The sequence below is a fragment of the Geosmithia morbida genome (genome assembly GCF_012550715.1).
Source record: "Geosmithia morbida isolate 1262 chromosome Unknown scaffold_5, whole genome shotgun sequence".
Classification (NCBI taxonomy): Eukaryota; Fungi; Ascomycota; class Sordariomycetes; order Hypocreales; family Bionectriaceae; genus Geosmithia; species Geosmithia morbida.
In genome coordinates this window covers 426,376-453,929 of record NW_023336192.1, presented here as the reverse complement: position 1 = coordinate 453,929, position 27,554 = coordinate 426,376, and the positions used below count along the sequence as shown (strand labels likewise).

At 57.8% G+C, this 27,554-nt stretch overlaps 6 protein-coding genes across 6 annotated transcripts; 4 read left to right on the top strand and 2 right to left on the bottom strand.

Annotated features, from left to right (window-relative positions):
• Positions 1-2,550: 2,550 nt before the first annotated feature.
• On the top strand, positions 2,551-4,862 carry GMORB2_6154 (uncharacterized protein; the record flags this gene model as incomplete). Its single annotated transcript, XM_035468124.1, has 2 exons — positions 2,551-2,650; positions 2,845-4,862. The coding sequence occupies 2 exons, from the start codon at positions 2,551-2,553 to the stop codon at positions 4,860-4,862; spliced, it is 2,118 nt and encodes a 705-aa protein (XP_035322105.1).
• A 2,247-nt stretch (positions 4,863-7,109) lies between these two features.
• On the top strand, positions 7,110-8,904 carry GMORB2_6153 (uncharacterized protein; the record flags this gene model as incomplete). The annotated part of the gene is made up of 2 exons (XM_035468123.1): positions 7,110-8,670; positions 8,885-8,904. 2 exons carry the CDS (start codon positions 7,110-7,112, stop codon positions 8,902-8,904), a joined length of 1,581 nt encoding a protein of 526 aa, XP_035322104.1.
• An 824-nt stretch (positions 8,905-9,728) lies between these two features.
• Positions 9,729-13,582, bottom strand: GMORB2_6152 (FBOX protein; the record flags this gene model as incomplete). The annotated part of the gene is made up of 2 exons (XM_035468122.1): positions 9,729-13,335; positions 13,491-13,582. The coding sequence occupies 2 exons, from the start codon at positions 13,580-13,582 to the stop codon at positions 9,729-9,731; spliced, it is 3,699 nt and encodes a 1,232-aa protein (XP_035322103.1).
• A 2,484-nt stretch (positions 13,583-16,066) lies between these two features.
• Positions 16,067-16,726, top strand: GMORB2_6151 (uncharacterized protein; the record flags this gene model as incomplete). The annotated part of the gene is made up of 2 exons (XM_035468121.1): positions 16,067-16,199; positions 16,311-16,726. The coding sequence occupies 2 exons, from the start codon at positions 16,067-16,069 to the stop codon at positions 16,724-16,726; spliced, it is 549 nt and encodes a 182-aa protein (XP_035322102.1).
• A 2,097-nt stretch (positions 16,727-18,823) lies between these two features.
• On the bottom strand, positions 18,824-20,626 carry GMORB2_6150 (vacuolar fusion protein MON1; the record flags this gene model as incomplete). The annotated part of the gene is made up of 1 exon (XM_035468120.1): positions 18,824-20,626. One exon carries the CDS (start codon positions 20,624-20,626, stop codon positions 18,824-18,826), a length of 1,803 nt encoding a protein of 600 aa, XP_035322101.1.
• A 723-nt stretch (positions 20,627-21,349) lies between these two features.
• On the top strand, positions 21,350-27,396 carry GMORB2_6149 (uncharacterized protein; the record flags this gene model as incomplete). Its single annotated transcript, XM_035468119.1, is given in 7 exon segments — positions 21,350-21,452; positions 21,536-21,663; positions 21,749-24,111; positions 24,180-24,421; positions 24,481-24,592; positions 24,608-25,949; positions 26,023-27,396. 7 exon segments carry the CDS (start codon positions 21,350-21,352, stop codon positions 27,394-27,396), a joined length of 5,664 nt encoding a protein of 1,887 aa, XP_035322100.1.
• Between the last annotated feature and the right edge of the window lie 158 nt (positions 27,397-27,554).

Sequence of the window (27,554 nt, the reverse complement as noted above, 5' to 3'; positions counted from 1 at the left end):
TGTACGTACTACCCGTCACACGGCACGTTGGGGCGGCCGCAACTGTCAACCGATGTATGGATATAGTAACTAACCGATCAGTCTTAGCTAGCGGACCATCTATCTTATTTTATTTTATTTTATTTTTTTGCATTCTTTCTCTTTTCGCCTCTCTCGGCGGATCTGTCTCTTCCTGCCAGCTTCGACGAGTACGCGTGGGCTGTCATGCTGTTGATCTCTCCCACGAGGCACGGCTTGCCATGCTTCTTCTTCCGTTGGCTGAGCCACCGAGACAATGCGGACTCTCTCTACCGAATTTGTTGGCCAGAATCATAGGGCCACGAAAAGCTTAGGTGACACTATCGACGCCCCTTCCATGGCATGCAGTGCTTCCCCAGACAGACTCTTGACTTGTGCGTGCGCATGCGTGCGTGTTTGTGTGTGTGTGTGTGCGTGTGAGGGGCCGGCCGCCTTAACCCTCTCTCTACACACGCATGCTACTAGGACGTACCAATACTACCGTCGCTACCAAGGTACATGACCATCTACAACTAGTGTGCATTTGATTCCTCTCTTGAGCAAATCAGAGAAGACTGTTTCCTGCAGGCGGGCTTTTTTGACCCATGCAAGACAGCATAATGCGACATACCACTACTGGTAATCATCATCGGCCATCCTCTCTTGGCTTGCCAGTCGGCTTGCCAGTCGGCTTGCCAGATGGTCTGCAAGCACTGTTCTAGGAGTCCTATCACTGTACTGCCGTATTGCTCTGTTTCTTGCCTACTCGTACCGGTACGATCAGCTCGGCCGGACCTAGCCCTCCATACGCTACAGCAAGGCTTACCGATACCTACGGCAGGTCATGCTAACATATTATAGCGCATGCGGGAATCCCGTCAGTTCATCTGACCGGCGCAAACATCCACAGAAGGACCTTGGCTATGACGATTGGGGCGGGTCCAGATGAGGGACAGGGAGAGCGCGCGAGGGAGCCCGGCCTTTCTCTCTCCCTCTTCCCCGTGTACCAGACTGGAGCGAAAGCCTTGAATGGTGTGATGCGGACGGCAAGCTCGCACACAACCTTCTCTCCTGTCCAAGGGTGAGTTCCCGGAAGTATATGGGAAAAGTGTCACGAGAGTTCCAAGATGGGCCACGCCGTTGCCGGCCAAGGTCAGCAGCAGGAGCAGCAGGAGCAGCAGGAGCAGCAAAGCTCGGCTTCCCGTCGCCTCGAGAGAGGGAGAGAGAGCTTTCTACTCGTAGGTGGCCGGCCAACCGCCATCCGCTACGTACGAGTACGAGGGCAACTCTGCAGGCCCAGTTTCCCTTTCTGGCACACGTACACCCCACGGGACCCCTGTCTCGTCCTGCCGACTGCAGTCCTCTGCATATCCGTACACCACCTCTGGGTGGAGGTCAAGAGGCAAGAGGGAGGATATCTCCAGAGACCCATGCTCATTGGCTTCTGTAAGCGCAGTCGCATCTCTCGCTCCCCTCCCTCACTCACGCTCACAGAAGATCTCTGCTCTAGTGCACGAGAGAGAGTGTGAAGGAAATGAGGTTGGTTCAAAAATAGCAACAATTGGTAATTTGGGCAAAAAAACCCCCCCAGCAAAACCCACAATCTTGAAGACATCAGCGTCAACACATACAAGTAAGAGAGAGAGAGTACAGGTCTCTTGGAAAGCGGCCAAAATATAAGTCTGGCCTCCTGCAACCCAGGCCTCGAATTTTGCCCTCTTTCTTTTCCTTTCCTCTTCACGTATCAGAAGGTGTCGAGTCCCAGAGTGTCGCCTTTTTTGCCACCTTTTTCTCTTTTTTCCCCCCTTCTCATCTCTCTTCCTCCTTCCAACTCAGTCAGCAAGCTGGACTTGCTCAACAACCAGTCCTTACTTTTTTTTTTTTTACTATAATAATTTTTTTTCCAGTTACGATTTTCGCTCTCAGTCATCGTTCAGTTTCGTTTTACGAAGAGAAGAAGAAGAAACATTCACATATTACGGCCGGCCGATATTGCATGCCCTTCTTCTCGAACTTGGCGACATACAAAGACTTGGTTGGCTTACACACACACACAACGCATTGAAAGTCGACCAAGTACGCCAGGAAACACCAAATTAATTTCATAATTCAACCCCCGACCACTGAGAAGGCGAGATAACCCGAAGACAAGACCCGGGGCTATCAAAAATCCTGCATTTCCCTTCTCTCGACCCTCTCCCCCCAGCCAGTGGCTGCTCTCTCTCTCTCTCTGTGGTCCCGGTAAAGAAGATCCACCCTTACAGTGCTCTCTCCCGGATCGACACACAGTGACACCCCCCCCCCCCCCCCCCCCCCCCCCCCCAAAAAAAAATTTTAAAAAAAAAGGAAAAAGAGGGAAATTCCCCCCCCCCCCCCCCCCCCCCCCCCCCCTCGTGTGTGGTGGTAAGAGACATTTGGAGTATAACCAAATAAGAGGCCGAAAAGAAAAGAGACCCTTTTATTTTCCTCAGAGCTCTCCCGAGTATACAAATGTCTAGCCAACCCCCCAACTACTCCAAGGGTCCCGTTCGAGCTCCTGGAAGCATGGGCAACATGGCCGCAACAACATCTTCAAAGGCCAAACCGGCTTCCAAGGCTGGCAACAGTGGAAAGCAAAGGCCCAGGTCGCAGATGCACCGTCGTTCGAGAACAGGTTAGTCTCATCCTCTACTTCTCTTACGTCCTCGTCACATTCACGTGGTGAGAGAACAAGACGAGATAGCAGTGTTCCCTCATGGACCTCTGCGCCTCCCCCCCCACCACCACCACCACAAGAAAGAAAGAAAAAAAGAAAGAAAGCATTGCGGAAACTTTTGACTTACACGCTCTTGTTTCTCCTTACAATAGGATGCTACACATGCCGACTCAGACGCAAGAAGTGCGATGAGGGTGACCCAGTCTGCTCAGCCTGCAAGAATCTCGGCCTGTCGTGCGAATACAAGAGGCCCATGTGGTGGGGCAACGCCGACACCCGCCGCCAGCGCAAGGAGGACATCAAGAACATCATCAAGCAGAAGAAGCTGTCGGAGAAGTCGCACGCCATGCCCACTGCGGCCGCCAACATCAACCTCAACTCCCCCCCGAGCCTCAGCCACTCTGTCCCGACGTCGACGTACACGGACCCGTCGGAGCGCAACCGGTCCTCCTCGATCGACTCTCACTTCTCCAACGGCTTCAGCTTCAACACGCCCCCCAACCCGGCCGGCATCCACAGCGTCTACGGCGCGCACCTGGCCCCCAACTTCCTGATCGGCGGTGCCGGCGCCGGCCCGGGCGTAGGCTACTCTCCCTACGAGATCGACGTCAAGACCGAGAGGCAGATGTTCGTCGACGACGTGCCCACGCTCAAGGAGTCGCACGTCTCGACCTTCAGCACCTTCCACACGCCCCCTCCGCCCGGGACGGTGCTCCCGTGCGGCGTCGGGGTCGACGACGGGTCCTCCTGGGCGGAGCACATCCACCGCGAGCGCTGCGAGTCCCTCTCGGAGGAGACGTTCGACGTCAACTTCTTCGACTTTGCGCACCAGCACCACCAGGATCCCCCCTCCCCTTCGTCGTCGTCGGTGCCGGCTCCGTCGTCGGGATTCGAGTTCAGGGTGGAGCTGGAGGACAACGACCAGCGCCTGCTGGAGCACTTCATCCAGGCCGTCCTGCCGACCATCTTCCCGATCCTCGAGTCCAACCAGCACGGCTGCGTGGGCACGGGGCTGATCCTCCCGGCCCTGCAGAACAACCAGGTGTACCTGCACTGCTGCCTGTCCGTGGCGGCGCAGCACCTCAAGGGCCAGGTCAACGCCATCAGCGCCGAGCTGGACCAGGACATCATGCGGCACCGGTACGCGACCATCTGGTCGCTGTGCGAGGCGCTCAAGCGCGACGAGAACCACCAGGACATACTGGAGGCGACGCTGGCCCTCATCTTCTTCCAGTGCGTGGCCGGCCGCTGCGACGACGGCCTCCTCGACATACCGTGGCACCAGCACTTCCAGGCGGCCGTCAACCTGGTGCACAAGCTGGCCCTGCCGCAGATGGTGCTCGACCCGGCCCAGCAGGTCCTCCAGGCGCCCTTCAACATGACCTTGACGGCCTGGATCGACATCCTGGGCGCCTCCATGACGGGCGTCTCGCCCACCTTCGCCCACGCCTACCGCGAGAAGCACGTGGCGTCGGCCAACCCCAGCCTCGGCCTCCGCGAGCTCATGGGCTGCGACGACCGCGTCATGTACCTCATCTCCGAGATCGCCTGCCTCGAGTCCCTCAAGAAGACGGGCATGGACGACTTCACCCTCTGCCAGCACGTCTCCCTCCTGGGAGAGCAGATGACGCTGACCGAGATGGAATCGTCGTCGTATCCGGGCTCCTCGGCCGACGTCGGCGGCGCCGTCAAGCCGGCCCTCAGCGCGGAGGGCATCCTCTCGCCGAAGCAGCTGTCGCGCAACATCACGACGGCCTTCCGGCTGGCGGCGCGCATCTACCTCTGCAGCCTGGTGCCGGGCTTCTCGCCGAACCAGCACTCCCCCATCACCCTGGTGGCCAGGCTGGTGGACGTGCTGGGCACGGTCCCGTCCGGACCGCACGGGTACGACCGCAGCCTGGTCTGGGTCTACCTGATGGGCGGGTCCATCAGCCTCCCCGACAGCGAGTTCCGGCCCTTCTTCGAGGACCGCGTCGGCCAGCTGGGAGAGCAGGCCCAGTGCGGCAGCTTCGGCCGCATGCTCAACGTGCTGCGCGCCACGTGGGCGCACAACGACCCCCTCCAGGAGGCCAGGGCCACGCCCGGGTCTGACGGCTCGGAGGTGAACTCTACCCTCATGCACTGGAGGGATGTCATGCACATGAAGGGATGGGATTTCTTGATGATCTAAACATCTCTCCCATCTCATCCCCCCTTTTTTTTGTTCTTGTTCTTGTTGTGTTTTTTTTTTTCCTGATCTTTTCACATCCCCCTCCCATTCGATCATCTTGCTCGGATCTTTCCACTTGAAGCAGGACTTCACACACTTGCCTTCTCTCTTCCGGCTTTTTTTTTTTTAATCTTGTCTGCAATTCTTCTTCTCTTCTTCAAACTATACCCGCTGGGATGGGATAGAGGACGCCGCAAGGCTTCGGGCTTCTTTGGAAGAAGCGACACTCGGGACTTTTTTTCTTTTTCGATACGTTGATACGTCAGACTGGATTTTCCTTTGGACAATCCTCTCAACCCTTCATCTCCCCGGAGAGTCTGGGATTCACCTTCTCTCCTCTCGGTTTCTTAGTCTTGATACATTAGCGAGCAGGGATCGGGTTATCACCGGCGCAAGATGGTTTCTGTCTTTCTTGTTCTTCCTCTTTATATATATCGGCGGCGCATTACGTTTTCCTCCCGGGTTGATGGGGATCGGAAACTCGGTTTTCCACATAGCATGGTAGCATCTGATTTGGTGTCTTTATATCTCTTTCTTTTTTTTCTTTTTCTTTTACCATTCTGGATACACGGAGACTTTTTGAGAGTCAAAGAGAGGCCCGCTCTGGAAATGAGCCTTGGATTGGGTTGGTCGAAACACATGCATGGCTGGACCTAGGAGATGCTGGAGTGAGGATTCCCGGTATATAATCATTGAATTATATCGAATATAGTCTACCCTGACATCTGTCTCAACGTGTGACGGTTCCTGGTATATATCTGTCGTGAAGAGAGTCTGCTTACTGTAGAGATGTGTCGACACATGATGCATGAAGACGACAGCGCCTCTGAAGAATAGAGGAGACTCTCTGCATGTATATTTATATATCTTCATTCTCTTACATCATGATATTCAATCCACATCTGAGCCGATACAGCATCCTAGATGGGACGTGAAATCTGGCAGATTCGAAGCAAAGCAACGCAGGGTAGACAAAAGAGCAGCCCATTCGTGTCCCAGGAATAATATTAATACAGTAGATAATATCAGGTATCATCATCAATACAAGTAAAGTAACCACTGCCAAGCTGATGGTGATGGGTAATATGAAACAGAACGAGAGAAGACGAAAGGAGGAAGAAAAAAAGAAAGAGAGACAGGAAGAAAGAGAAGAACCAGACTGACTGCATCAGCTGATGCCGATGACGTGTTTTGTTTGCAAGTGATGAGAGATAAAAATAATTTTTTTTTAAAAAAAAAGAAAAAAGGCTAGATATAGAAATGATTGGCCATGACTCTATCCCGGCGTCTAAGTGACGACGGGGAACCGACGACAGACAACCAACGGATTTTCCATGCCGTAACCGCCCGCCCCAGAACGGACATGGAGACGAGATGCTCTTAGCCGCTGGATTGGCGTCTAGGACATGCTGCCCGCGAGTACATTGCATGCTAGGGGAAGGTGTCTTCTGTCTTCTGCCTAGGGGTTGCATGTGAGATGAGTGGGTAATATGCTTGGTCGACCATCTCGTTTCCAACTCAGCATTCAGGTAGAGAGAGAGAGAGAGAGAGGGAGGGAGGGAGGGAGAAGATGACGACGGCCTGACCATACGATGGATCTCTATGGGCGGCAAGTAAAACTTCCCTGGCGTTCGTATGCCGTATGCACAGCTGTCTGCTGCTACCTCCTCTTCTCTCTTGATTCTTCTTTCTCCCGTTCACCCTCTCCCGTTCATTTTCCTTTCTTTGTCTCTCTCTCTCTCTCTCTCTGTCTCTCTCAAATCTGCCATCTCCTTTGTCAAGAGCATACAACATTTTTCTTCGCTGTTTTTCCGTGTTTGAAGGCAGAATTCTTCTCTTGTCTCTTTCTTCTTCTTCCTTCTCGTAATAACCCCACCCTTTCAACTTCGAGGTCAGAGAAGTCCCTCTCCTTTTTATACCGAGGAGAGTCCTGTCTGATCTTTTCCTCTTTTTATTTTTTTATACTCTTTTTTTTTCTTGTACTCGTTTCTTCCCCCTCATATTCCCCTCATCTCTTCTTCTTTTTGAAAGATCCATCATTCTTCCCTCGAATAACCTTCTTGTTCGGCGATCCATCTCGCTCTTCTTCCCCTACAGCGGGCTTCTCGTTCGACAGACCATCACCACGATTATCCGACCATTTTCCCCTCCCTGACCACTCTGATCTCGTCAACGGTCAGGTACATATACGATACAATATATAGAACCATGACGCCGCCTCCATGGCTCATCCTCCTCCGAACCCTGACCCTGACCCTGACCCTGACCCTGGCCCTGACCCCTTCGGTCAAGGGCACCCCGACCCCGTCCATCTTCGCCCGCGACTCGGACAGGACCTGCTCGGCCGGTCAGGACCTGAAGCAGTGCGGCGCCTCCTTCCCGGACAACATCTGCTGCCGGGAGGACGAGACCTGCGTCTCCCTCGCGGCCGCCACCACCATCCTCTGCTGCCCGGAGTCTGCCTCGTGCGGGAGCCTGAAGCCGATAACGTGCAACGTCCAGGCCCAGAACGCGACGCGCGACCCGGACGTCCAGCTCAAGACGACCGTCTTCGACGTCGACCTCCCCGGCTGCGGTGACGGCTGCTGCCCCTTTGGATTCTCTTGCCAGGACGACGACGACGGCGGGAAGCAGTGCACCATGGATCAAGATCAGACCGTCTCGCCCGAGGAGAAGGAGAGGGGAGACGACAGCAAGTCCTCTTCTTCTCCTCCTCCTTCCTCTACCTCTTCTTCTGCGCCCTCGACGGCGGGATCGGCAACTGCCACCGCGACCGCGACCGACGACACTTCTTCCCCCTCCACCGGTCCGACCGAGACCCAAGCCTCGTCCGTCACGGGAACGGCAGACCCGGGCCAGGATTCCGACTCCGACTCCGGCTCCGGCTCCGGCTCCGACCCGTCAGGTCCCGATACCACCGCCATCATAGGCGGAGTGGTGGGCGCCTGCGCTGCCCTCCTCCTCGTCTCCGTCTCCGTCTTCGTCTGTCTGCGCAGGAGGGCCAAGCGTCGAGCCGGCCGGGAACCGGACATGGTCCACGGACGTAACATATCCGAACCCATCACCAAGCCCGACACGTACCGCAGCGAGTTTATGCTGCGCAGACCCGGAAGCAGCGCCGACTCCGCCCATCACGACCGCGATCAAGCCCAGGGCCCCCCCATCCGAGGTTTCTTTGGTCGTGGCAGCCACACCACCATCACCGCCACCGCTCACAACAATCACGATAACAACAACAACAACAACAACAGCAACAATCGACTATCCATCCCTAACCGCTTCGCCTCAGAGGTATCGCCCAATCCGTCCGTCGCCGAGTCCTTTGCCTCCTTTGGTGACGGAAACGTCAGCTACTTTAACAACAACAACAGCAGCAGCAGCAGCAGCAGCAGAAACAACAACAACAGCAACGACGACGACGACACCGTCACCTTGCGTAGCGTCGGCGCCCGTCTACCACCTATCCGGTCCATGAAGGCCTCCGGTCACAAGGTCCGCGCCAAGAGCAGCCATCTCAGGCCGGAGCTTGCCGTCCCCGGACGCGGCTTGCGGGACTCCGCCGCGTCGCAGACGCAGGGTCAGGGGTACCTCAACATCTTTGCCGACCCCTTTACCGCGCACGGGGAGGAGGACTATGCTGCTGCCGGAGGCGGCGGGTCCGGCAGGGATCCCAGCGCCGCTCACGCCCACGCCCACTCTCGCTCCCTTTCGAGAGAGACTCGCTTCTCCATCCTCATGAGGCAGGCTGATCTGGGGGACGTCCAGAATGGTAAACCCTTTGTTCCTACTGGGAAGACACCTAGGTTGTGATGGGATTTTCTTCTTCCTCTTCTTCTTCTCTCCCCATACCTTTCTCTCTCTCTCTCTCTCTCTCTCTTGTTATTCTATTTTCCCTTCTTCTTCTGTCTCTCTTGTTCTGTCATCTGGTCCATACATACCCCCTTTTTTCCTCCCACCCCCCCATCTAGATTTCTTTTTGTCAGCATTCACTTGGGGAGTCTAATTCGGGTGAATGTACGGGAGTATTGATCTCTACAACCTCACCGAGCCATCATTCATTCACGGGCAGGCGTTGCGCAGCTACAATCGTCGTTTTTCTTTGTCTTCTTTTTTTTTCTTGTTTTCAACTAGAACGAGTCATGTTTTGTTCTCTTCCTCTTCCTATTTTTTTTATAGATATTGTTCAGGATGAGTAATCATCCTTTTCATACATCTATCTTGTTGATAAAATAAGTCATCCTTCAATCCGTCTCACTCCAAAAAAAGGGAAAATAAATTCCAACAGCAAGGCCATATATAAGAGACTAGCGATATAATAACATTAACAATATATAAAAACTATACTTTTCCTTTGAACAATCTCCTATACTAAAACACGAGTATAGACATGTAGATAAAGATTATAACCCTCCCCGTATACAGCACGGGATTTCTCAGGAACATGTAGTAGAATAACTAGAAGCGAAAATGATGCCACGCTATGTAGATTCCACCTTCTTTTTCTCTTCTTCTTTTGCCTTTTCAATACATATAAGAAAAAGAGGGGGCAAAAAAAAAAAGAAACCGACAGGAAAGAAAAAAGAAAGGACAGAAACAAATGGAAAGAAAAGACAGCATGAGTGGCGTGAGAGCGCAAAGGAAAAAAAAAAGTGGTGTGGAAGAGAATGATGGGAAGATTTGTATATATATATATATATATGAGAGAGAGAGAGAGAGAGAGAAAAGTGAGTGAGTGAATGGAGGGTAAGCAACCCAGAGAGACAGAGAGGGAGAAACGTCAACGGCAAGGATGCGAGGCCAAGATACGGCAGGGAACAGAGGAGCAGGCTACATGACAGTGCACTTCTTGAGCGTCGGGTCCTCATGCTCCTCGGGGGCCGAGACGCTCATCCACTGTATGCTATTCGACATGCCCGTGTCGGCGGCCATCGAGCCATCGCCGTTGCCGTCGCCGTCGTCCCTCATCCTGCCCCTCGAGAGGGAGGGGCGAGTCTTGGCCGTCCGGGGCACCCATCCGCGGTTCCTGGCCTTCTCGACGTTCCTGGCCGCACTTCGACTCGCTCGGCTGGGCTTCCTGCTGAGACGCACCGCTCCCGTCGACGACGTGGATGGTTGGCGCCAGAGCTTGAGGAACTTGCGCGCCGTCCTGCCGCCGGCCATGATGCTGTTGCGATTCCTGGCACCGCGTGACAGCCGCGGCGGGACCGGCTGCTGCGGGTCGGGCTGCTCCTGGTCGGGCTGCTCCTGGTCGGGCTGCTGATGGTCGGGCTGCTGCGGGACCGTGTTGCTGTAGATCGTCTCGAGGCGCTCGCCCGACGACTCCGGGTCTAGCACGTGCCCTCTGATGGGATGTCGGGGGACGGGGGCGACCAGGGGCGTTTCCGTCGCGGTCTTGTCGGCCGCCGCCGGCTTGGACTTGCCGGGCAGCGAATCGAACGAGCCCTCGACACCTTTGGGCGTGCTGATGATGAGGGGCTGCTCCGCATCAAAGTTCCACAGACTGCCGGATTGCGTCCGGGCAGGCCGCTTCGAGGGCGGTATCCATCCGTGGCCACCCGAGAACAGCGAGGAGCCACGGTAGCTGCCGGACAGTCGGTTGGGGTTGCCCCTGCTGACTCTCTTGTTGAGGCTCGCGATCTGGCTGCTGCTGGGTGCTGGAGGCAGTGATTCGTCAATGGGTCGGTCGGCTACGGGCGCCGGACGGGGCACATCCTGTGGAAGCATCGTGGGGTGATCGACGTTGTCCGGTACGGGTGCGAGAGGCCACGCTGGAGGATCCGACAGCCGCCTTGCCCCCGGCTGCCCCTGCGTACCGACCGGGTCGAGCGTGTCCTGTGACATTGTCTGAGACGCTGGAATGCTGGGCTCCGGCTGTACTGATGACAAAGCGACAGCGGCAGGCTCCGAGCATAGCATCCCGTCGGACGATGCTGATGACGGCGGTGCCGGATCCCGAGGCGTTGCAACCCTCGAGGTCGGAGATGGTACCGCATCCTGTGGCGTCGCCGCTCTCGGGAGCGAAGATGCCTGAGCCTCTTCCTGAGGAGGTGCCTCTACGCCCCCTCCAGCTTCGTCTAGCGACTGCCGAGGTGACGCGTCATACAACTCGTCCGCATCCGCAGCTTCGGAAGGGATGGGCCTCGGCGAGGAAGGTTCCTGCGGCTGTGCCTGGGTCGCTGTCGCTGAATCACTCGCAGCCCTCCGGTACGGTGGGCGATCCGTGGCAGGCGGTGCCAGATCGTCGGACGCGCCTGCCGTGGGGCCTCCACCTACTACCGGCGGAGACGTCGATGGCTGGATGGGGAGCAGGCCCAGTGGGGCGACTGCGGGGCCGCGTAGAAAGGCCGGAAGGTCGCCAGGGTCTTCTTTCTGGTAAGGAGGTGGCGGTGGTTCCCAGTTGTCGGCGTCGCTCTCGTGGGGGTGCTCTCGGCGTCCGTCGGCGCGGTTGTACTCGATGGGCCGGCCGCCAGCGAGCCTGGACTGCCGTTGCCTCTGGCTCATGGCCGCGGCCGTGGCAGCACGTCGGAGGGTCGGGGCGGACCGCGGGCTGGCATGCGTGTAGGGTGCGTCCATGGCCTCCTGCTCCTCCATCGTGACCTGGTCGGGGACGTCGTCGAGGCCGATCGGTGCCGGAATCGTCATGATGGCCGCGCTCTTCCCGTCCCGCGTCGGCAGCACAGGGGGGCCGTCCTCGTCTTCGTCTTCCACGGCGACTCCCGGAAGCGCAGGGACAGGCTCGTTCAGATCCTGGACCGATGCCGCCGCTCGGAGGAGTGCGCTGCCGCCGCCTCGGCTCCGGGCCACGGTGCGGCGGCGTACAATGGCCACCTCGGTCTCCATGTCTCGGCGCTCCTCCTCCAACGTTTCGGCTTCGTCCGTGCCGACCTCGATGGCCATCTCCGTCTCCCCGCCATTCTCGAGGGAGTAGTCGAAGTCCAGCAGGGCGATCCTCCCGCCGTCGACGAAGTCAAAGCCCTCCTCGTCGGTGACGAGCCTGGGGCCGTTCACGCCGGTTGCGGTCACGACCAGGCGCTCCTTGAGCGGAGAGTCGCCGAAGTGGGCGACCCACCTGACAGTGCTCACGCCGGCCAGCTCGGCAATCATCGAGCCGGGGAGCAGCGTGTTTCGCAGCCTGTCGCATAGGAGCTGCCACTGGGGGACGCACTGTCCACCGTCGGCATCCCGTCCCGCGGAGGATGAGTCCCGCGACCCGCCGCTCGGCTCGCCCCCGTGCTGTCCGAGCGCGCTGTGCGTGCTGCTCCTCTTGTCTGGGGCGAGCTGGCCGGTATCGGGGACAGCGTCCAGGTCTTCGGGGATGCCGTACAGCCAGATCTCCTTCCCGTGGAAGCCGGCTGCGACCAGGTCTCCGGCGTAGTTGGCGCCCGAGAGCGTGGACGGGAGCATCTTGGCTTGGGGCGCGGTCTGGGGCGCCGGCTCGGGAACGGGCCCTGTGAAGTAGGTGGTGCCGTTACGTAGGTCGTCGACGCAGACGGCGCGGAATGTCTCGAAGCTCCGGTCGTAGGCAAAGGTCCAGCTGGCCTCGTCCTGACTGCCATCCTGAAGCAGGACGGCGTGGCTGCAGTCGCGGCTAGAGTTGGGAAAGAGGATGGACGTGGTCCACATGGAACCGATGTTGTCGCCGGCCGACAGGTTTTCGGGATCGTAGTAAGGGGCCGTCAGGACGACTGTGCTCGGAGGGGACGAGTACGTCGTCGTGCCGAGAATCTGCGTTCCATCGTAGGAAAAGGCGAGGGAGTCGACGGGATCGCACTTGACGGAGCGCTTCTCCGAGGGAAGGGCCCCAGGGTTGAGCGAGGAGACCTCGATGCCTGCCTCGTAGGCAGCAGCGAGGACCGAGCCGCAGGGCGACAGGGCAATGGTGCGCGGTGCGTTGTCTAGGACGATGGATTGCTTTCGGGTCGGCGGCGACGTGGTCAGGTCGTGGATGTCGACCTGCATCTCGGACGAGAGGATGGCCAGGAGCGATGCATCGTCCTTGATGCAGACGGCAACGGGTCGCCTGCGGATCTTGAACTCGCGCTTCACCTGGACGCCACCCCCCCGGACGTCGAGGACGTGGATGCGGGACGAGTTGTAGGCCAGCATGAGCTGCGCACGCGGCGAGGCGCTGAACTGCATGCCCTCGCCGACGGGACATGACGAGGGGCTGATGGAGGTCGACACGAGCTTGATGACGGTCTTACGCGGGCGCAAGTAGGCGTCGAACAGGTTACGCTTGACCTGGCGTGCAAAGAGCCGGCGGAGGCGGGGGAGCTGATCGGCCTCGGGCCTCGGAGGCGAGGGGTCAGGGGGCGCGGACGAGCACTGTCGGAGCTGGTGTAGGTAGAGGTGTGACCGTTGAGAGACGGAGTGCCACTTGCGGTTCAGGAAGACGAGGGAGGCAAAGGCGTTTGCGTCGGCGACGGTGAGGATTCTGGAGGACGCAACGGGCGGTGTCAGCAAGTGCGAACGGGAGATGGCAGGTTCGATGCGATGCACCACCACCCACCCACCACCATACGAGCAAGACGTGGCAGGTGGGGAGAGAATGAGCTGGTGGGAAGGAGACGGAGGAGAGGAGGAACGCACTGTTCGATTATATCGTCCGGTAGTCTGTCAAAGGACGGTTTATCGTCAAGGGGTCCATGACGGATGACGGTGTCGTCGTCATCGTCGGCCATTCTGCCGTGGCGTGGCGTGACGTGCCGTTTGTCCGTCACCAAGTGGGCGTTGTGTGATGTAATCCCATGGCAGCTATCCCGAGTCTGATGATGGCAGAGTGGGAGAAGGAGTGGATGAGAGGATAGAGAAAGAAGTAAGGAGAGAAAGAAATAAGGCAAAAAAAAAAAAAAAAGAAGAAGAAAAGAACAAGAGTTGGAAACAGCAGCGACGTTGGGCGGTTGGAATGGCTGATGATGATGCTGCAAGGCAGTAATTGATGATTGCCAACAGCTCACGCGGTGTGACCGACACTGCCACTGCCTTGGCAGGGACGAATATCGGGAGATGCAGAGAAAGAGAGAGATAGAGAGAGCGAGAGAGAGAGAGAGAGAGAGAGAGAGAAAGAGAAAAGAGAGAGAGAGAGAGAGAGATAGACAGCGACAGGGATAGGGACAGAGACAGAGAGCGACGGCCTACTGTAGGGTGATTGTCACGATTGCAGTAAAAGGAGCGATGATGCCGTGGCAAACAAACACCCCCCCCCCCACAGCTTGATTGGGGAGAAGGGGGAAAAAAAAAAGTGAATAAAATAAAAATAGAATAAAAAAGAAACAGTAAGATTGCGTCGTTCACCACAACTTGCATACAACGCGCAATAGACGAAAGAGAGGAAATGAGAGGAAGAAAGTTTAAGATGATGAGGTATGAATTTTTTTTATAAATTTTTTTTATAAATTTTTTTTATAAATTTAATAGAGATGCGGATAAAAACAAGTGAGGATACTGTGCGCGTCTCGTCGTGATGGGGCGCCGACGAGGTTCGGGGGAAAATCACTACTCTATCACTGCCGATGTACAGGCACGCATGTATAATCGCATATTTACAGGTAATGGATGCGAATACGCACATGTTAGGCGCAGCTGCTATACGAGCCATCACGAAGCACAGACATCTATCTCTCTCTCCCCTCTGCCCTTGCCGCACAGACGACTGCTCCGGTCCATCGGTCCTCTCTCCATCACTGCGGCAGTGTGATAATATACAATCTACGACTATCACTGCTGATAGTGCCGACAGTGCTCTGATAGTGCTCTGATGGTGCGGATAGTGCGAATAGTGCGAGTAGTGCGAGTAGTGCGAGTAGTGCGAATAGTACGAATAGTGCGGATAGTGCGAATAGTGCGGATAGTGCGAATAGTGCTGCCAGTACTATCATTACCAATAATACTCCGTAGCATTGTTCTTAGCCCGGCAATGTAATCAGTCCCCTCTTACTTTTAATAGCAACACTGTACAGATGATTGCAGGCGGTCTAACCTGTAATCTCCACTTCTGTAACCTGTACAGGTTACAGAGAAGGCCAGTAGTAGTAGCAGTAGTAGTAGTAGTAGTAGTAGTAGTAGTAGTAGTAGTAGTAGTAGTAGTAGCAGTAGTAGTAGTAGTAGTAGCAGTAGTAGTAGTAGTAGTAGCAGTAGTAGTAGTAGTAGTAGTAGTAGTAGCAGCAGCAGCATCAGCACGAGTACGCATGGGTACGGGCGAGGTACCCGACCGGCTGATACGCGTCTGCGCGCACGACCGCACGCTGCCGCACGCTACCGAGGCCTACGACGTGAGAGCGTCGATCCGTACAGGTAGTGATTTTTTTCTTCCTCTGTATGATCCGTATCATTATGCCAGCACCATCACGGAGTATCAACCTGTAGTGGCTCCACGCCTTCGGACGGAGGGAGACAGGTAGCGGTAATCTGCAACCTGCACAGGTTACCTGTACTCGTCATACTTGCCGGTACTGCACTGCACAGCGAGCGAGTTGACCTGTGTACGGATTGCAGAGTACAGATTATCGCTGCTAGCATTCATCATCTTTTTTTTTTTTTTGTTGGTTGCTAATAATAGATCTCTGCCACTGACCGGCCGTATCCTCCCCTTCATTATTGTATGCAATCTGTACAGATGACAGATCTGTGCTGCCCCGTCCGCTCCTTTCCTCTTCTCTGCTGCTGATCTGCTCCTTCTCCTTCTCCTTCAAAAGAACCCGTCTGATGAAGAGGAGGAAAGAAGAAAGTGACCAAGAAAAAGAAGAAAAAAAAAGAAAAAAAAAAAGACTGGAAATTACGCCACCACAATCATGTTGCTCTGCGGAACAGAAACGCATAGTACGAGAAGTATAGGCATTGATACTGTTCGTGATTCCAGGGGCCTATAACCGTCCTCGCCCCGCTGCATACAATACTGCACTGCACAGTGAATACTCGTGCACAGGCGTACAGAGTACGTGCTCGTACATGGATGCAGTTCGACGTTCAATGCGCTGTGCTTTGGAGTCCCAGGTCATGCTGCATCGTCCTCGTATTTGCTGTCCATTAATGATAACAGTACCCCGTAATCCGTACAGATTACTCCCGGCAGATATAGGTGACGATACCCTCCTGTACGTGTGCTGGCCAACCCGGGTCGATCCGCCGTCGGTCGCACCCCTGTCTGGACTCTGTAGGTCATAACCATGATCAATAGACCTTGCTCACCTCTTCATCCTCCCACGTCTCTTCTCAGCTCATCACAGCCACAGCCGCCGTATCTCACCCAACATCACCGGCCATCACCTAGCGGTTATACCCGCGAGACGTCCAGTAGCTGTCCGCGCTCTCCCGAGACCTGTCATTTCTGCAACGAGACGAGAGATATCCCTGCTGAGCTGAGATACCGTCCCCATCTCTTCTTTTTCAGCTGAGAACCTCGTCTTGCAGCCCGCTGCCTTGCGTCCTCCTCCCCCTCCTCCTCCCCGCGCATGAACGCATCCCGATTCTCGCCCTGGACGCCCACCTGCGAACTCGACGGCTGTAGAATGAGATGGTTCGATGGTCCGCTTTCGCCGCCGCCCCTTGATCGGCTGGGGAGCCTGGGGAGCCTGGGGTTCCAGCTGCGCGGCTTGTGCTCGTGGGCTGCCCCGACCAGCTCGGAGCTTCCTGCGCCTTCGTGCGTCCAAGTCCGAGGGTTGACAGCTTCCGTCGAAGCCCATGTCTCTTCTCGCCTCCGTATGGGCACGTTTCCGGTCCGCCTCCAGCCGGATCCCACGCCCCCCGGAGACCAGATGCCCGGGAGCGACGAGGACGGATGGAGGCTTGATATGGAGGGTCGAAGGCTTTCAATACATCAAGGCTAGGCCTCCCCTTCCATCTTCTCGGGCGGATCCAGTCCTGCCTCCGTGGCACGTCTTCCTCGGCGAAGATAGGAGGGGTCGACATGTCACCTGGTGTACCGCCGCCGATATACGGACATGATCTGCTGCTGCCTCTCAAGGCTGGGCAGTGGACCACAGTTCCTTGCGGAGCGACACGGCATGGTTTGCCGTCATTCTGGGGCATCTTCAGCCTGAGCTTGTGCTGCGCCTGGCCTTTGCTTCTTCTGCTGGGAAGGTGTGCCGTGCCATGATAGCTTTTCGTCGGGTCCACAACGTGACCGGTTGGTACCGAGGGTCGTCTCCTGATACGCAATCTCGCTGGCCGTTCAGATATCTGCGCAGCTTGGTAAGACGTGCACATCTCGTCGGGCCTGTCGATCGATGCATGGCCGCCATCGTCGTTGAATGTACCAAGGTCGTAGTTGCAGCTCCCGTTGCGGACCTGTCCCACCGTCGGTCCATGATCCTCCAGAGGAGAAGGGAGTAGCTTGGTGAATCGGTCGAGACCGTGCCTTACTCCAAGGTCCCGTGTCGGGGAGACGGGACTGGGAGAGATGACGGGAGTATCTGGCTGGGCCGCAGGCACCTCCAGGCTCACGCAGAGTCTGCTGGTGCAAGGCGTTCCGGGCTGACTGGCGGTAGGGTCCATGCGGCCCATCGAGTTGAATAGGGTGGCGAGGTCGGGAAGAGCAGGGCCTGCTGACAACCACCTGCGCGTTGTTTCGAGGTGGCCTCTGTGCCTGCTGGTGATTGGCGGCACAGCTCTGTATTTGGAGGATCTCTCGGTGGGTATCTGCGCCGGATGACGACCATTCCTGTCTCGCATCACCGCATTACTACCCTTTTCTGGCCAACGGAGACCCAACGCCTGCGGCTGATGATGAGAGCATACCTCTTCTGGTGTTTCCCGCTCGAGTCCCCGAGCTCGGGGTCGCCGAGAGATCGGGCCTGCGTCCCTCGGTCCTGTTGCTCTAGGAGAGGAGAGTTCCCTGTCCGGGAGTAGCCGGGCCTGCCATTGTGGTCTGGTGTAGGGGGTCCGTCTCGGTACACGCGGCTCCCCCATTCGTCACGCAACGGTGTGATGCGTGCCGATGATCGCGGAGGGGCAGGTAGCCTGGAAGGTGGAAGTCTGGTATAGCCATTGTAGTGTATGCTTGGAGAAGTGCGTCCTGTCGAAGGATGAGAGGAGCCTGTACCGGGTCGCAACGGGTCCGACGGCCGAGCAGAATATCTGAATACCGAGGTGCGAAGATGGCCAAGCTCAGAAGGAGACGCTCCCCTGCGAGCCAGGAGCTTGCTTGTTGGGTGGTGCCGCAGACGACTGGCTTGGAGAATGTCGGAATCGGTGACCGACTCTGAGCTCCGCTGGCGCCGACGACGACAAGGCACAGAGCTGTAGGCCGGCTCGATGGTGAAGAGGCCGATGTCTCCCGTTTCCGTGCTCGTCCTCAGCATGCCTTCGAGAGAGCTCGGCGAGCGGAGAAGAGAGCTGCCGATGTCGGCAGTGTCGTTTCCATATGCTGGGTCAGATGCATCCGGACGACAGCGTGCTATGCCAGGCCTCGCCATACCGTTCCAATAATGGTCCATGACCGCCAGATGCAACGGGGACTAAGGTGCGCGTCTAGTAGATAAACTCGGACTTGATACTGGTGACTATTATGTTTCCGACAGCTGGTATGACCGTGCACGCCGTATCCGGCTCCTCAGAGGGCGCCTGGCTGGTTGCAGGAACGGCGTCTCGGGTCTTGCGGATAAGGATGGGCGTTGCCGAGGCAGGAGGGCTTGGTCGGGGTGAGATCAATGCATAGGTAGGGGAGACAGAGAGGTATCCCGGGCTTGGAGGAAGGGAATCCGAGCTGCACCTGGGGCAGGCTCGAAGTCTTGATTTGGAAGGAAGGCCCTGGGACTAGGCCCAAGAACAGGAAGGCACCGTATGACGGTACTGCGGGCACTCTGCACTGCTGCCCGTCATGATCTCCGTGTTCGTGCCCAATGCAGGCATCGGAATAGTGGCACGGATGAGGCTCAGTTCTTGAAACCGGGCATCCAACGTTTTCCAGGCGTCCTTGCATGCTTCTAGAAAACGCCGCCGCCGATGATGAACAGCCGTTCCTCCTCTTTCTTGGCCCATTGGATGATCTTGTTGGCGCCCTGTGTTATAGCCGCTCTCGAGACGTTGGGGCCCGCAACGCAGTAGAACTCGAATACTGGCGTGACCCACGCCAGAGAGGTGACGTCCTCGGCGACGCGGTGAAGCACCTTGAGATGTGAATGCTTGGCGTGGACTGACGCGTGGAGCTCGTGGTAGACAGACATGAGTCTCCGGCGCCGGACAAGGCCGGTGAAGTGAGGCTCGAGAGAGGCCATGCAGAACTGCACGTTTGCTCTGGACTTGTACAGGAAATGGCTTACTTGCGCCCCCGGCGCAATGAGGGGCAGCTTGGGGCGTCCGGCACGGACGGCCTCCTGTATGATGCGGAGCCCCCCGTTCCTGGATAGCTGGTGGGTGACGGCATCCCGCATCTGCTGGAGGTCATAGAAGCCCTCCCGATCGGTACTGATGAGGACGACGGCAACTTCGTCCTCCGGAGACTGTTGCCTGGGCATGTCTTGTGCACCGCCGTCCTGCCGTTCGTTCGTCATGTTCTCGTCGAGGAAACTGACATACATGTACAGATAGCCTCTGTTGTTGAAGGCCGGGAGACAGATGGGGACCCAGTTCTCGCCGCCACCGCTGCGGATGCCCTCGGTCTCGAAGAGCATATTGAAGATGAGCTGGAGGTCACTGGGATGGAGCGAATGCCGCCGGGGGCGGATGACGCTGACTAGCTTCCCGCCAGCTACGATGAGCCCGTACAGGAGCTTCCCCGTTCGCTGCTTCAAGAATGTGTTGTTGATGGCATGTCTTTGTGACTTGCGGAGTCTTAGACACTCCAATGAGCTAAGGAGCGTCGACGGGGAGCCTTTGGTAAAGTTGTCTGCTAGCGATGAGAGCAAGGACTGGGTTCCCTCCAAGGGCTTGCGCAGGTCGCTGGACGGCCGGTTGGCAAATATGTTTGTCAGGGCTGGAAGCGTGAGAGTCGAGAGAACCTGCATGTACAGCGCCTCGAGCTGGGACCGGAGTTGCGAGTCGCTCTCTCCGAGTTTGCTGATGGCCACGAAGTAGAGCGGGCCATGGGTAGATACGACGAAGCGAGTGCCGCCTGCCGTGAATCCTTGAAGAGGGTTCTTGGCCCCCTCGTAGAAGGATATGATGGTCTGAACGACGCCTATCGACGAGTTGATGAGGCCAAGGTCGCCGTGCCGACTCCAGATGGGCTTCCCCGCCGCAGACAGAATCATGTAGTGCTTCAGCTTGGCCTTCCAGCGCGCCAGCTTCTCGGTATCTTCCACTTTCCCATCCTCGTCGTCGGGAAGGGGCGTAAACTCGTCGTGGAAGGCGGACAGCCGATCATGACCGCTGGAGGTGCGGAGCTCGAACGGAGCGACAGCGGCCGATTGTGTTCGCAGCATGCTCCAGGCCGGACTCTTCTTGTGCAGCTCTCCAGCGAGCAAGCTGGCAATGTCTGCGGCCGGGCGCATAGTTGGCGCCAGGCTGGTGACGCTCGCTGCGTCATCGTTATCCAGGTCGTTGCTTGGGATCCCCGGACTCGACCTGCGGTCGTCGGGCGAAGCGTACCCGCTGGCCAAGGGACTTCCCGGGCCCGGGGAGGAGAAGATGCCTCGAGAGCCGTCGGGAAAGGACAGCGTCTGGATATCCAAGGACGTGACCGCAGTCGTGGCCTGCCCCTGGAGCCCCACGAAATCCGGAGAAGCGGCGGCGGGTGGTCTGGGAGGCAACGGGGGGCGCCGCTCACCGGGGTCGGGCTCTTGGTCCATGGTGGTGGTGGTGGTGGGCATTTTATCAGGCAGCTACTGAGTGCGGGCGCATGGCAGCTTCAGCTCGATAGTCTGGTCGGGGGCAGTGGGACCGTGAGATCCTCTGGTCGACGTCGATGGAAGACGGAAATGGCCATCATGCCACTACCACACCACGTTCGCCCGGTGATATGAAAAAAGGGAGGCTGGGCGTGGGCCGGGGAAAGATGTAGTGGGATGGTGTCGCGCGTGTAGATGGCGGTCATAACCTGGCGCCACGAACGGCGGTAATCAACTCTGGCGTTGGAGCACCCAAGGCGTCACTAGCCACACACGTCCCCAACGCGGATAGACCTCAAGAACCGCTGTAGGTGCGGGTTACGTACGTCCATGCATCCACCTATCCGCTGGAGGCCGCTAAACGGGGGGGAGGGGGGAGGGGGGAAGAGGCTCTGAGCGCTGAGGGGCGCCGGATGGACCGCTACAGCCAATGGCCAGCAGCCCAGATCCCCTGAAAGCCAGACGGCTGCCCCTTCTGACGTACGCCGCTGGCAAGCTCCATTACAGAGAGATGCGCACGGAGCGAAACGTAGCCTCACGCCGTTGCTATTCCCCGAGCACGTGTATCGATGGCCTCGATTTGTCTCGACTCTCGACAACCTCCCGTCCGCGACGACTTACGGGACCATTACACTACAACGAAGCATGCTCATGGGCTAGACGCCAACGCTGCGCCGCGCAACAATGGCACCTGATCTAGCATCTGTCCCGCGGTCGGGGTCCCCCGACAGCTCTGGCCGCGACTCGCCTATTCCCAAGCAATGGAGGGCGCAGCTGAGCGGCAGAGGTATGTGTGCCCTCATCCTGTGTCCGTGTCCATCCTCCCTGGATAGAGGGAGAGGCTGACCTGTGCTTTTCTTGCTCCGCTAGAGGAACGCCTGCTCAAGGACAAAGCATTTCGCCGGTACGCTGCCGCCGTCGACAAGGCCTTGGCGCTGTTCGAGACAGCCCTCGAAGAATGGGCCGACTACATATCCTTCCTTAACAGACTGCTCAAGGTTCGCTCGCCCGGAGGATGAGTCCATGCGGCAGTGTTGTCTGTCTACGTATCGTGCTCCTGACGTGCTTGCGCATTCGCTCTAGGCCCTCCAATCCCGACCCTCCGACATTACCGTCATACCGACCCGAGCAACCGTCGCGAAGCGCCTATCGCAATGCCTGAACCCTTCGCTGCCGTCCGGCGTACACCAAAAGGCCCTGGAAATATACAGCTACGTGTTCGAGACGATCGGAACAGACGGGCTGTCTAGGGACCTTCCCCTGTACCTCCCCGGCCTCGCATCGGTCTTGTCGTTCGCCTCCCTCTCGGTCCGCTCTCCGTACCTGGACCTGTTGGAAAAATACTTCCTCAAGCTCGACCCACGCGCTCTCAGACCGGGCATGAAGTCCATAATTCTGGCCCTGATCCCGGGTCTGGAAGATGAGTCAGCCGAGGACTTTGATCGAACTTTGAGGCTGGTTACGAGCTTCAAGGAGACGATCCGGACCTCTGACAGCGAGCTCCTCACAGAGGAACACGCCACCGGCGACGACTATTTCTGGCAATGCTTCTTCCTCGCCTCTATCACCAGCCCTGGACGCCGACCCGGAGCTCTGGCATATCTGGTCAGGTGCTTGCCTCCTCAGGCTGCAGCCGCACCGGCAGGTGGCGGCAAAGCTGCCGCGAACCAACCGAGCGAGAGGGTCTCGGCAGTCGTGACCTCGCCGGAGCCTGGACTTCTGATCCGCTGCTTCGCTAGTGGTCTGTCCGACGAGCAGTTGCTGAACCAGAGAGGTTTCCTGGACCTTCTGGTAACGCACCTGCCTCTCAGCTCAGACGTGCTGCAGTCGAGGGTCAAGCCCGAGGACCTCCAGTTACTCATGAAAGCGGCCGTCGGCGTCGTCATCCGCCGTGACATGAGTCTGAACCGTCGACTTTGGGCCTGGTTCCTAGGTCCCGAACCTGCTGCCGGCGACCAGGACGCCGGGTCCGAGTCGCCCAGAGAATCCGCCGACCAACAGAGCTCATATGTGACGGCACGGACGAGCTACTTCGAGGAGTACGGACTGCAGCCCCTGACCGCGGCACTTCTGTCCATGATCAAGGCCAGCGACAACAAGAATGCTGCCGAACGGGCCCGGCCGTACCGCATCTGCCTTTCCCTCATGGATCGATGGGAGATTGGCGGGCTCGTGATTCCTGAAGTCTTCCTCCCCGTTGTGGAGAACGTACGAAGCTTCAGGAGACAGGCATCGTCTAAGGCCGAGTTTGCAGAAGTCCTTCGCAGTGCCAGCGTCTTCTTTGATGGCATCGAGAGTGGCCTGATCTATGGCGAGCTCGTCGCCCAGCTAGCACAGGCCATTGGCCCTGGTAACCTGAGTATCGAGGAGAGGAAGGACAAGCTGTCCCTGGTTCAGTTTGTCCTTGCCAATTTCAACGTTCGTGAGGAGGAGATGGTAACAACCCACGCACCCCTGTCATGCCTGGCTGCCCTCTCGATGCTTGAGGACCTGGGGGCTCGCCGGGCGACACAGCCCATGCCCGAGCCCTGGGTCTCGGCTATTTCTAGACCGGCGTTTGAGGTTGCCATATCCTTCCTTGAGCTTGTCCCCCCGCGTGCTTTCCCTAACGCGCCGTCGACGCCGAGCCAGAAGAGGAGATCTCAACGAGCCGATTTGATCTCCAACAAGGACATACTCAAGAAGATTCAAGATTTCTATGTAAACGACCAGGGAAGCATGGACACGACAGATGCTCCCTTCCAGCCTCTCGAGATGGGCGAGGTGATACTCCAGAAGGCCGTTCAGTTCATCCACACAGACACTCTCCAGGGCGACCTATCGGCGCGCATCCTCATCCTCGCCTTGGTCAAGATGCCCACTACATACAGACTCGACGTGGAAAAGTTGATGGGCTTCGTGCGTGGCCGCCTGGACGTGTCCAGCTCGCTACCATTTCCCGAGTTCTCCTCCATCGTACAGCTTGCCACCGAACTTCACGCTACGCAGAGGATCCAATCGACCGAGCTGTCTGATCTGGCCACTCTGCTGGTGCGAAACGCTTGGTCCTACCTCTCTGCGCCAGAGCCCAAGTATCATGTCGAGACTGTCAGATGCCTATGGCAACTGCAGACGTCCCTGACCCTGTCGAGCCGTGATATCGAAGCCACACTCTCGAGCTTGCTGGTAGAGGGCCCGGAGTGTTCCGATGGGCTCTGCTCGATCGACAGCGTGCATACGTTCGGGATTCTCTGGTCCCTGACTCTGCAGGACAACCCATCCGATCGTCGCGGATCCAGGGCCACCACGCTGGAGAACAGGGCTGCGTCTCGCCTCGCAGGGATGGACCATTTCGAAGTGATGCTTACGAGACCTCTGTTCCTAGTGCTAGATGCTCTCGTCGACGAAAGGACGCGACAGTACATGACTGTCAAATCATGGCTGATTAACATGGTCGGCATTGACAGGTACGGCACAGCTGTCTTCTCGATTCACTCGTCTATCTAAATGGCGTGTCGTGACTAACTTGTGCTAGGCTGTTCCTCGTTTTCGTGCACAAGCTTTCCGAGCTCGGGTTCCTGGCAGACCTGAAGGAAGGCCAGAACGATGGCCACCAGGCCCCTAAGCCTGTCACGCTTACCGAGGATGATGACCTGGATATCTGCCTCTACTACCTGCGAGGTTTGTCCAATGTCCTCCGCATCGGCGGTGATATGGCATGGAATATTCTCGCTTCAAAGCACGTCTCGTTCGCTGGCCGGATCATCCAGATTAGCTGTAAGTGTGACACGCATTTCATTGCTCGATGATGGCAAAAGTTTCTGACGTGTAAGCAGCCGGCGGAGAGGAAGACGAGTTGACGCTCCAAGACTTCTTTATCCGAGCCTGCGTGAGGTGCATTACCGGAGACCCAGCCACGTCCGCAGACATCGAGCTCGGGAAGAGGGTGTCTCAGCTCCACAGGTTTGCCCTGGTGATTCTGCACCAGTTCTTCCTAAACCAGCCTGTGCCAGATCATATGCCCATTTCCAACCTGGAGACTGTCCTCCTCGGGAGGCTATGGAAGTCGATTGGCCATACCGATGCCCATGTCCAAGTCTTGCTGCTCGACGTCGTCTACGACGTTCTCAAGATCCGGGACACGACGGTCGCCGACGCACCGTCGGAGGTGCCGGCCGAGAAGCGTAATCACAGCATGGACCCAGCTCGGACAAGCCGGGTGTCACTATCCATGAGCGATCCTCGACCCATGTTCACGCCGCCTCCCCAAGAACTACTCAAGTGTCTGCTAGCAGCCCTGAGCTCCCCCAACAGCCGTCCGGTCTTGGACAGCTGGGTGGCCTTCCTGACCGACTGCCTCCCCTTCTACGCCGACGCCATCTTCCAGGTCCTGATTCCTCTAGTGGAGACATTGTGCAGGCAGATCGGCGCCACCTTTATCAACCTGCGCAACACGTTCCAGGCCAGACCCCAGGATGCCACCGTCGACTCAGCCTCGCCCGAGGCCACCCTGATCCATCTGCTAAACGGCCTGGAGCACGTCCTCGCTAGGGCGCACGACCAGCTCCTGGCCGAAGAAGCCAGGGCACAGCTGATCAAGGCCCCCGACCACCCTCAGTCCCTCTTCGGCAGCATGGTGTCGGGCGTCTTCCAGACCGACGGTCAGCAGGCGCGCAGCGCCACGGCCAACGATAGGCTGACTGTCCACCTGGCATTCCAGGATGCGACACGCATGTGCTACAGGATCTGGTCGTGGGGACTGGGCGACGAGGCGCGACAGCAGGACGACGAGTCACTGGCCTCCTTCCACTACACGTCGCTGAGGATGAGGAACCGCGCACGCCGGCTGCTCGAGCACCTCTTCACGGCGGAGAACCTCGAATGTCTGGAGACAGCGATTGACATCTGGCGAAACACGGAGACCCCTCGAGCCAAGGCAGAGGTGTTCAAACTGCTTGGAGCTCTGGAGGCATCCCGCCCGAGGCACTCGATCCCGGCGCTGTTCAACTCGATATATAGCCGGACGAACCCTGGGGCGCTGGAACCGTCGCGCAAGTCGACGATGACGATATCGCTCGAGGACTACAACCTGGTCGTGTTCCTGGTCGAGTACACCAGGTCGCTGGATGACGATGCTATGGATGAGATCTGGCAGGACTGCATCGTCTTCCTGAAGGACCTGCTTAGCAACCCGTTCCCCCACAGGCAGAACCTGCATAGCCTGCTGGAGTTTGCGGCGATTCTGGGGGAGAAGGTGGATAACACCAACTTTGGAGAACAGAAGAGGATGCGCAGGGAGCTTGGGGTAAGTTGCAGACGGCCTCGATTTCTCAAAACCTGACGCGTAACGGGCCACGACAGGCTAACACGGGTAACAGGATCTCTTCCTGCGGCTCCTCGCCGCGCTGTTCACTACGCGTCCGATAACGCTAGAGGCAGCCGGGGCGAACGGTACGCCGGGGACTGGCGAGCGGCAAGAAGACGTGGTGGCGATACTGGCATCCATCGTGCCCAACCTGCACAAGGTGCTGGTCGAGCCGGACCGTGTGCTCTCGGCGGCGAGCACGATCTCGACCAACGTGATCGGGCCGACAATACGCAGCAAGAACTTTCCGGAGACGGTCAGCCAGAGCACAATGGCGCTGCTCCACGAGCTGTCGCGGCTGCCCAACAACCAGAAGACGTGGAAGAAGGACATTGGCGAGGCCTTCAACGACCAGCGGTTCTTCGGCATGGGGCTGGGGCTGGTCAAGGACGGATGGGTGCCGCTGCTGCGTCAGTGGGCGCGGGCGGACAAGGAGAAGATGGGGGAGCTGGTATCGCGGATCAACGCGCCGACGACGGCAGGGATAGTGTTCGGGGTGGGGGCGACGTCGGCGCGGCTGGAGGCGGACCGCAAGACGCAGGTCAACCTGCGGCGCATCGCCAGCCTGGTGGTGTCGTCGCCTGAGGACGCCTTCGTGACGGACCTGGGCACCATCTTCCAGAAGCTGGTGGAGCTGCTGGGGGCCACGCCGACGTCTTCGCCGTCCTCGGCCACCAGGGCCGACGTGTACATGGTCCTGCGGGCGCTGGTGCTCAAGACGAGCCCGATACAGCTGGCCCTCATCTGGCCCGAGGTCAACGCGGAGCTGCAGGAGGTGCTCTCGTCGGTGGTGCCGACGACGACGAGGACGACGACGACGTCATCGTCATCCTCAGCCTCGGCCTCGGACAGTGCGTATAACAACGCCAGCGTCCTCCAGGCCTGCAAGCTCCTCGACGTGCTCGTGTGCGTGGCCCCCGACGACTTCCAGCTGCACGAGTGGCTCTTCGTCACCGACACCATCGACGCCGTCTACCGCTACTCGAGCGCCCAGCCCGTTGCCCTGGTCGACGAGCTGTCCGAGGAGCTGGGCAACACCACAACCATCTCCTCCTCGGCAGCTCAGTGGCTGACCTCGTCTACTTCCCTCCCCACCTCCATCCCCACCGCCGCGAAGTCGGCCTCGGCGGCAGCAGCAGCGGTCGTCGACGACGACGACGGTCTCAGACGCCCGCTCCTAGGTCCCGGCGGCACCATCAGCGCCGACGACGTCTCACTGGAACGCAAGGACGAGCTGCTGACCAAGGTGCTGAGGCCGTTCTTCGGCCAGCTGAGCATCTCGGCGTTTGAATCTACCTACTCTATGGGTACGGTGGACAGGGAGGCATGCCTGGACGGGTTGTTAAAGGACCTTTTTGATGAGCGAAGCATAGCGAGAGCACCATGAGGGTGATGTCTTTTTCCCCCCCGTGCAAAGACGCAACTTGTAGATATTGAAAAAGAACAGAAAAAAAATCTCCAAGAAAAACCCAAACGCTTCTGCGCCTTGCACACCTTTTTTTTTGTATGTATTATACTACAGTTTGAAAAAAAGAAGGACGATTA